Here is a 10,547-nt window from a genome sequence, read left to right on the forward strand (position 1 = left end):
TACTTTAACAACACAACTATTCCATGCTGATTTTATTATTTACATTATTTCTGTCATTCTGTTTTGGTCTGACTTACATGTGTGACTCCCACTCTAATTTCTCTATTGATATTTCCACTCCCTATCCCTCCTTTCAAAAAGCCAACAGACAACAGATTCAACACATCTTCAAGTTTGGGTTGCTTCCATTTAGCTGTCAAGAAACAAAAATCTTTGTTTAGGCAACAGACATGAAGAAAAAATTCAAAGATACTTCATTATCTCATAATCTATACTGACTCTGTAACTTCTCTTTTATATAATTTTTATCTCTTCCTGGTCCATTGGCAGCCGAAGCTTCATGCAATGCTTCATATATCTCACTTCCTCTATATATTGTTAAATCTCATCTTGAACTCATACAGATAAACTTAGGGTGATAATTTTTCCTTTCAAATAATGAAGTAAAGTGATAAGGATGAAGTAGAATTTCATTTATAATGTATATTTATTCAAGAAATTATACTTCTATCAAAATTATCAGCTTCTATAGGTTTATATTACATTTCATGATAAGATACCAAGTTTCACTTCCAAAATATTTCTTTTATCTCTCACCACCCCACCATTAACTAGACAGCTCCATTTCCGCATTCGTCCACCACATTGCTACATCCCCTGCCTCAGAGGACGGGGGATCTATGATATCATTATCAGTGAACATACAGAGAAGTACCACTTGTTCGTTATACATAAAACATTTCAGGTTCCTAATCACTTCTGTGATAAATATCAATATTTAACAAGAGATATACTTAAAAGAAGAATCTAACAGGCCCTAATCAACAGAAGGTTATCTGGATCCTGCTGTTATCAAAATATATCAGCTGTGTTAGAATTAAGATACTGCAACAAAGTGGTTTACTTACTTAATACCTACAATAAATATCACCTTCTCAAATTACAATAATAGGTGTTCTTTCTTTATAGTTCTGTACAGCTTCTGAACCAAACAGATTTTAAAAGTGGTAAATGTCAAGATATTTTATTTTGAATAGGTTTTTGAATTTAGGCTCTAGTTTGACCAAAAAACAAATAAAAAAGAAGGAAAGAATATAAATATGGGTAGCAGATAAAATTATATCATTAACTTTTTCAACAATATATTTCCTGAATAGTGAAAGGATGAAAGGTAATACACATGTACTACAATAATATACTAAGCATAAAAGAGCAAATTTCTTATATACATGTATAAGCCCCATAAATACCAAGCTATTATTAATTTACAGTGTATTAGTAGTTAAAATACCTCCAAAACTCAGTCTAGAAAAACTGCCTAAAACAGAAGAGATAATTAGCTTTTAACCAAGCTTACATGGTCTAGATTCTACAGTGGTGCAGGAAGGACATCTTTTATTGCACTACAAGTGCACTTAAAAATGTACTTTCAAGAACACCTGTGAACAATCAGAGAGGAAATATGATGCATGAGAAAGATCATTAAAGTTGAATCTCAGCCTTCATTTAACCATCAGTGTAATAATCTACCACAAGATTCTGACAAGCATATGGAAGGTGCATGACACAAATATTAGTAAATCAATTTTCAATTACTTTCTTGGTCAATGAACCTAGTGTAACAGCACACTAAATATGATTGAAAAATGACATCTAATAGCACATATTCTATTGATTGTCTATTAAATCACACTTAACGAGTTTCTGTAATGAACTTTACCTGTGCTGGCTGCCTTAGGACTCTGGGTCATTGACATAAGATTTCCCAGAAGTTTCGCCACAGCACACCTGACATCATAATTAGAGCCATCTAAGGCTCGAAAACAAAGGGAGCTAACTGTCTCCAACTCACTCGTGTACATGAAAGGAGCCTCATTCACCAGTTGTAGCATGCACTGAAATAAGTGTTAAAATTTGTTAAGCTTGAATTTTTATTAACGAGTCCTTTAAACTTCATGTTTTACTCATATCTGCTATTGTCAGTAAATCAACATAAAGGTCACAAATATATATAATTTAATTCTGGTTATAACGCAGTATTCGATTGGATAAGAAAATTAATTTATATGGTTTAAACGGTGTTGCCTACGTTACAATGACTTGCATCAATAACGTATCGATCCGCCTGACATTACATTTAAAATTTGTACAATCTGAAGTCTTTTTTCAAGGGTAATCATCTTATTTTTCATACACAAATTGATTGAAAATTAAATAATAAGGAATGAATTTAATAGCTACCCAATTTATACAGCAAAAATGGGTTGGAATAGTTTATGCTTTTTTATAAACTGCTTCGCAGTTTACAAAATGTAAACTGCCCCACCCAGTTTACACCGTATAAATTGGGTAGCTATTAAATTCATTCCTTAAATATACAGTCAAACCTTGTTATCTCGAACTCAATCGGACTGATCAGAAAAAACATCGAGATATCCGAGGTTTTGAGATATCTGGAGTAAAATACTTAAAGAATAAGAGGTTGGGACTTCTAAATCACTTTGACAAATATATCCATGGTATTCGAGATATCAGTGTTCAAGATACTGAAGTTCAACTGTATATAGATATATCTGACACAATGTATCATTAAATGCTACCCAACCCACTGACCCCATCTCCCCTTTAACTCTTGTCTACAGCTCGACCCTTCCTCCACTGCTGGTCTTTGTTGATCATTAAAATGGTTTTAAAATTTTACAAACGGAGACTTCATATGTATTGATGGAAGTTAGAATGCCATTATTTTACTTCCATCTACTAATGGAAAATTTATAACAGAATATCTTGATATTTCTTCTATAAAGTAAAGGTATTACACACTGCTCCCTAATGATGAACCTTATATAATTCTACTAATAATTCTAAATGAACCTTTGTATCAAATTACAATTGCTAATTTGATAATTTTTCCTTGATATAGGTAATGCACACCACTGTGTAATATATATAAAGCCTAAAGTGATGGCTGTGTAATTGTAAAAGTATGTTGCAAATAAGGGAAAATAAGTTATTCACCATGTTCTTGGGGTCCTTAGCCACTATTCTGACAGAAGAACAAGCAACTTGCTGATTCATCTATCATAAATATGAAACCTAATCAAAACAACTACAGTTAAAATAGAACCTGTGAGAAACTTTGACCCCCCAATTTTTTTTTTCTCAAGTGAATAAAGATGATTATCTCTGAAAACCATCGCTGTTCTTTATCTTCAGATTTTACATACAAGTGACATGAACAGTTGTGAATTTACATTAACATGTGTTTCCAATTTAACACAAGGGAGAGAGAAAAAAGGAAAATTGGACATCCAGACTTGAATAATCGCTGAAATATGCATGTAGAAATATTTATTAAATAACCACTTGGTTTGAGTTTTCTTCATCTCTAGACTCATTTACTAAGCGACTTTCTTCCCAGAGAGCTTGAAGTAATTAAGTACATGCATGCAGCCATGAATCATAAGAAAAATCCCCCAAATAATCCCCAGCTTTGTCTTTCTCACATCCTACACTGAAAACAACTAGTACTGTCTTCATCAATCTTATCTTACTCACAAACTATGTCATTCCTAATGAATAAACATCATAGAAAGTGTAGCTTGTATACTTTTTAGCATCTCTGCATTAATATTTCTGCAGAAAGTACAATAGGGTATGTATGAAAATTTACTTTAGTTCATCATACAAGAGCAGAAAATTGAAGCGGAAATTTTCATAACAGGAGCCTCTACTAAAAGTGCACACTGTATTGCCTGTCCAATTTCTGAAGCAGATGAAAGGGAAAAAGATTCTTCACATCTTGACCTTAAATCAAGATCGAAAAGAATGGAAGAGAGGAAAACAAATGGAAGAGAAGTTATTCATAACAGCATACAACAAATCACCAGGTCTATAAACACTGACATATCATAAATAGTTATTGACAAGAATTTTCATCAGTTTGCATGCTTATAAAAATTTCTTCTTTATTCCCCATTTTATTAAAAAACAAGTTACCTTGGCTGCAGCAAATCTGACCACCATGGACCTGTCTGTCATACACTGTTTCGTGGCCTTGTACACATCCTTATATGTACTATTACCTGCCGACCCCAATCCCTTTATCACCTTCTCTAATGTTGACATAATCTCACTACGACCTTGAGACTAAAAAAAAGGTTAAAGGTCAATTCATGGATATATTTATGCAACAAAAAGAAATCTATCAAAATTAGATCTCTCTTTAACATGTTTAAATGATTTTCTTTTTAATTATATCATTCGTTTTCTTGGTTATATCACCTGAACATCATAATTTGTATTGCTATCAGAACCACTTGATTTTGTTTTAAACTACTATATCTAAAATTCTAAATGAATTGATATACCTACAATAATTGCTTCAAGAAAAAAAAAACATGATTCAAGTACATAGTGATTTTAAAATTGTAACATTACTAAGTACAAGGACATTGAAAATGATAAATGTACTTTCCACAATGTTGAATACAATAAAAATATTAATATAGAGATACTTTATTTTTTTCTGGGCTATGTCCAATTTAATTTTTTGCAGCACTTTTGTGTATGATAGACAATAAAGTTGTCTATGTCTTTGTGTGTGATCTGCTGAGTTATTGTTTGAAATGCGCAGGATCTGTTTTGTTTCCTAGTTGATTGATGGAGGATATAAACCATTCTCCAGACTCCTAACAAACTCACACCTGGCAACTGGCCCAGTAACCACGACAACATGGAAGATCACATGATCTACATGGCAGCTTGTCAGGGGGGCAATGAAACTAACACAAAAAAAGGTGCAGTACTGCACACAATTCATAAGCATCATTTACAGTTAATTAGCCAATTGTTTTCTTCCTCATTGACTTATACACAGAAGTGATGATTGCTTCCCTGGGTTGAGGAACCAAGGGAATTCTCATTAAACATGTTAAAGAATTGCCTTCAACAATATCAATTCACCTAGTTTGAATGAACTAGAAAATTTCTTTTATTAGATCTCTAATCACAACTGTGCAGTTTTGTCTGGGAATTTAACCTTCAATTTTAATTACTGTATTCTTTTTTAACTGCAGCACCTGCTTTGGGCAAAGGTTCAATGCACCAGGCAAATACCATGAATACATATAACTAAGCTATAGGGAATGAACAAGAAATTCCCATTAAACCTATCTGAAAGTAACATTCTTCCAAAATGTTAATACTTCACTTATTTTTCAATACTTTGCACTTGTTATCTTTAATTTAGTTGGGTTTATTGAAATTCTATGATCAGCAGTATGCTTGATAAACCAGTAAACTACCCCTCCCTCAGCACCTACAAGCCTCTAAGAATTTTCCTTCATCCTTTTCAACTACTTACCAATCAAAACATTCATTGAATAAGTTTGGCTGTCTTATTAACAACATGCCTTCCATTCAGTGTCAATAAAACCCCCAGATTTCTTTCTCTGAAAATAGCTAACATGCACCAAGAATTATGCAGCCACAAAAATCTCTATCTTATCCAGAAGGAATGCCTCTGAATAGACGAATACTAGTTTTTTTTTTATTATACAAGTTTAAACAGTATAGAAAGTTTAAGATAAACTTTCATGCAGGAATGTAACTTTTCTCATTTCGGATCCATCCCTACCCCTTGGCATCACATCAAATACATTACATAAGACAGTTTATAAAAAGCCAGATGCAGCCAGATCAGAAGGAAAACTCCCTAAAACTCATCATCGTGATCATATCAACATCCTTTTGGTACTATAAGTTGCAAGTAGAACCATATGCTAAAAGATGTCACAGGTTAATGAGCCTATGTTATTGTCATATTAAAATATTTCACATAAGGAACTGTTCAAAGCATCAATCTGACAAGATTATCTAATTTTGTTACTAGCAATAAGTAAAGTCTCATTTTTGCATCCATGTGGGTTCTTTTATCAATTCACTTATTGCAGACAGCAATTACTTGTTGGTATAGACTGTTATCTTAATTTGGTTAATGAGCCACGGTATAATATATTACTCCTATCCAAACTACTTCATTATATAGCTGTATAAAGTACAAAAACAGTGTACTTTATTCCTACTTGTTTGACAGCTGTCAATTTGTACCATGCATTGGTATTGCAAAACATTTCTCACTCAGTTTTCAAAACAGATTTTCATAAAAATCAACATCTATAATTATATACATATTATATGCCAGGCACCTGCTTTTTGCAATTTTTATTTTTTTATCCCTAGACTCTATCTTTTCTTTGTCTATTAATACATCAATAATAATTTTCTACTTATATAAGCGTGAACATTCTTTTAATTTTCAAAGAAATTAAGACTTCTCTTTCTGTAAAGTTTTATCATTTTAATGGTGCTGAAATGTAACTAAAACTCAACAACATCACAATTTATTTGAACATGGTTTTTTTTTTTTTTTTTTTTTTTTTGGACAATGGATATATTTAAAATAACAAAATCTTATTGCCTCTTTAACAAGTACTTGACACTAAGCCTACCTCTGCATTTTTCAGTGATTTGATCAAGGTTTGGACTGTCTCTTCATATGACCTCCCTGTCATTCTTCCAAGTTTTTCATACATGGCACCCAAGCAAGCAATAGCTGCCCTAGAAATGAAAAAAAATATATATATATTTTAAAAAAAATTATAACACAAAATTTTCAAACTGACACTTTACAACAATAAACATCTTTCCTTTGACCTTATATTATAATTTCTTTTTTTTTTCAATTTTTCCTAAGAATATAATATATTTGAAATACATGAAGAAGTGATGTCTCCCGTTAAACATACACAAATATTTCAGTACTTACAACTTTGTAGGAAGGTAGCTTGGAGAATCATCTCGATTTTTGATGACATCATTGCATTTATTTAATGTTTCAAACAAGTCAAATGTGTCTCCAACACTGAATATTGTAGCAAGGTTCCGGGCCAGAAGTTTTCTAGTTGGTGGACCAGGAGACTCACTGATTTGAGAGGTTAGCTGTGCTACCAATTGTTTCTGTTTTTCTTTAATATCAGACTGAAAAGGAATTTTTTTAAAGGAACATTTCACTATAAGAGTCAAAATTCTTGAAATATTATTTAAAAAAATCTTTTTTTTTTTTTTTGTTGTTGCTTACTTAAGTTTAGTTTTAAAATGTACAATTTGACTTCAGCTAAAAATTAAGTAGTTATGCATACTGCATTCTTTCAGTCATTGAAATCTTCATTTCTTAAATTTAATCATTTGCACCAATGTATTACAGGAATCTTTTCAGCTTTATATATAATATTTTAGTGTCCTATTTTCATTTTCAATGTCCATGCATGTTTATTACAAATAATTCAATATGTAATCACCTTCTGGGCAGCTACAAGCACCTTGTCCAAAAATCTAAGCCATTCAAACACAAACACAGGCTTCTTGTTGTCTGGAATCTTAGACAATGCTTCTTCATTTAACAGAAGGGAATGTGCCAATTCCATGTTTTCTTACAACTGAAGGGAAAGAAAGAGAATGAAATGGCCACAACCAAAAGTTCAAGTAGACATATCAATCCTGTATAAATGGCATAACTATAACTGACTTATATAGACACGTATACCAACATAAACAGGGGTTATGTACATCAACAAAGCAACATATATATATATATATATATCTTTAATCTCTACCTTCATTTTTAGGAAAGATGCCTACAAATATATGGAAAAAATTAACTGCAACAACGGTGATTAAAAAATAGTAAATAAATCAGGGCTCGACAATAACTTTTTTCTCTATTTGTCCATTCGGACAAGTGACCAAGACATTTACTTGTCCAAACTTCAACTTCACTTGTCCGAAAATATTTCAAGAAAGATCTAATCCTTTCAACTAAAAAACTAAAATAAAGTCCATGACATGTGCGTGATGTAATTTATAAATACAACAAACACACAAATCAAAATTTTATATAGACTCTCTGTCCTGACAACATAAATGCTGTCAACATAAAACAGAATCCGAACTTCGTAAGTTCCATGCCTTTGCAGTAGTATGCAATTAGTGAACATCGATCCCGATCGAGTATCAACTCTATTACATAGCAATCCATATCGGGATCGAAGTTTGGTTTTTATGTACTGTTTCCGTCTTTAAAGCAGCGGTAAACTAAATACTCAACAGTTGTTCTTTTTATTATTTGGAGACTTCTTCACATTAAAATGCACTTGTCCTATCGGACAAGTGTCCAGCAATATTCACTTGTCCGTAATTTTTTTTCACTGGTACCGGACAAGCGGACAAGCGTTAATGTCGAGCCCTGTAAATAAATAAATCTTGGCTCCTTGGGCAATAATTAAATGAATTAAATGTATAATATCTGAATAGAATGTGTTCACTGTTCAGGGATTTATCAATGTTGTTTTAACAACCGGTAAACGGAACCTTTCCCTTTTGGGAAAAAATGTCAAAATTCCCCTTATAATGACAGCAAATTTCCTGATTTAACATACATGCAACATCTGAAATACATAATATGTTTTATTTATGATAGTTCTAGAACTGATCCCTCAGATTAGCTCTCAAAACGCAGATTATTGCCACATTTATTTGAAAATGTCCCAGGGCCCCTAAACTCTTATTGTGTATTCAAACCTCTAGCACTAATGTCAACCAATCGTTCTCATTTTTCCTCTTTAAGTGAAAACGGTAGCCAAATAAATAAAATAGCTTGATAAATGCCTGCTGTTAAGCTTAATAAAGATATTTAAGTTAAAAAGTTGATATATATGTGCATTTATTTTTAAACATGGGAAGTACTTAAAAAATCCTCTTGGAAGCAATCCCACTGACAATAAAATTTTAATAACCCTGAATAGAATGTTCTTAATGACTTCCATCATTTTTATCCCTCCATGCATCAGAAATCAGAACAGATCCCACCCTCCTCCCACCGGCATTTCCGTATTCCTATCAATACGTAAGTATATTCCCCCTTTTTAAATATTCTCAGCAGATTCTTTAAAAATGAGCTCTGCTTAGGGTTGTGGGTAAACAAGTCTGAAAGGATTCAGGGTTGCGGTTTACGAGATCGCGAGACATGGTGTCACATTTCCAAATACATTTACACAAAATAAGATCATGGTCTAGGAATTCAAATTAAAAATATTTCTCCTACCAATTTTCCATATAGATGTCACCGATCTATTATTCCAATAGTTACCTCACATATAAGTTAAAAATACTGTGAAATTTTACATCCAAATCATTATAAAACATATCACAACGATGCTTGTCAAATATAACTAGTTCCCTACGACCAAAAATATTATTAGATGGACGCACATGCGCATTAACCTCGTGACGCAATAAAATAAAATGAACTCGTTCTTCATATGTTTCGTGTCTTTATCAGTTGAAATTCATTCTAAAATGAATAATGACGGAGAGTTACTCAGAGTTTCTGGATAATTTGAATTTAACAAGGAAGCTACAATATAAACTTGTTTTTAAGGTCATGATATTTATTTATATGAATCCTTTTTTTACTTTATATGAACCCTTTTTATTTTCTATGTTCTAGATTTTTTTAATTCACTCCCTAAGGTTAAAAAAAGTTAGGATACGCGTAGCTAAAATGATAAAATGTACCTTATTCTCCGGGAGCTAGATTTATAATTATATTCGTTTTATTTTTAAGGGGAGGGGGTGTGTATAATTTAAAAAATAAATAAATAATCAGGAGACATAAATTATAATTTTATGTTTATGATAGATGTATTGATGTACGTCTCCGTTAATAACTATTCCCCGCATTCCTTCATGGGATATGTTAATGTACTTCATGACTGTGTCGTTACGATTCAATACACTTTTGGTGCATGTTTAAGGATATACGCAACGTAGTTTTGAATTTTATTTATTTTTTTTAAATTTTCTGTAATTGAAAAGTTCCAATAAATATGCGACTCTTCTGATGCTGTACACCTCCTCTAAAACAAATTTTGAGAAAATGTCAGCAAAAAATATATATTTAGTTGTTTTTGTACATTTTAACCAAGAATTTTTATCATTTGAAATCTCTTCAAAACCCTGGTAATGTAAGCTTAATTCTTTTTTTTTTTGTTTTGTTTTGTTTTGTTTTGTTTTTTTTTTGTCCAAGAACATCTGATGGTATTTGAATATTATATCCTGAAAAATAACCGAAAGATTACGATGTTACCGGCACGTAGCCCCCCCCCCCCCTCTCTATCCAACAAACATATCTTTTACTGTTGAAAATGTTCATTGAAAGGCTGGTTGCCCCCCACCCCCACTTTTCAATAATACCGGATTTTTTTTTAAAGCACAAATGAGATAATGTGGGCGGATAAGCTGGAAAATTTCAATTACTTGTTGAATATTATATTAACTTTCAAACTACATGAACAAAGAATTCATTACGATTTAGAAGCCTCCTACTAAAGCAATAGCTTTGCTTACAATCAAATTTGAAATAAAATGAATTAAAATGAAAATTTTGGATCTAGTATTCAACGTAGTTCAAGTTCCTTGACCTGCTC

At 32.0% G+C, this 10,547-nt stretch overlaps 1 protein-coding gene across 4 annotated transcripts in view; it reads right to left on the reverse strand.

Moving 5' to 3' along the window:
- LOC133182948 (HEAT repeat-containing protein 5B-like) overlaps window positions 1-9,281 on the reverse strand; it is a 25,334-nt gene extending 16,053 nt beyond the window's left edge. For 2 of the 4 annotated variants that reach the window (XM_061317841.1, XM_061317839.1), the window contains exons 1-7: window positions 9,164-9,281; window positions 7,362-7,499; window positions 6,830-7,041; window positions 6,513-6,621; window positions 4,000-4,149; window positions 1,694-1,895; window positions 78-193 (exon numbers count right to left, since the gene is read on the reverse strand). In XM_061317841.1, the coding sequence (XP_061173825.1) occupies window positions 78-193; window positions 1,694-1,895; window positions 4,000-4,149; window positions 6,513-6,621; window positions 6,830-7,041; window positions 7,362-7,487 (915 nt within the window). In that variant the 5' untranslated portion in view covers window positions 7,488-7,499; window positions 9,164-9,281. The remainder of the gene's footprint in view (window positions 1-77; window positions 194-1,693; window positions 1,896-3,999; window positions 4,150-6,512; window positions 6,622-6,829; window positions 7,042-7,361; window positions 7,500-9,163) is intronic. The other 2 variants (XM_061317843.1, XM_061317840.1) reach the window with 1 other exon arrangement.
- Between the last annotated feature and the right edge of the window lie 1,266 nt (window positions 9,282-10,547).

Source organism: Saccostrea echinata, unplaced genomic scaffold, assembly GCF_033153115.1.
Source record: "Saccostrea echinata isolate AGI-Se365-2 ecotype Australia unplaced genomic scaffold, CSIRO_AGI_Sech_v1 ptg000009l, whole genome shotgun sequence".
Taxonomy (NCBI): domain Eukaryota; kingdom Metazoa; phylum Mollusca; class Bivalvia; order Ostreida; family Ostreidae; genus Saccostrea; species Saccostrea echinata.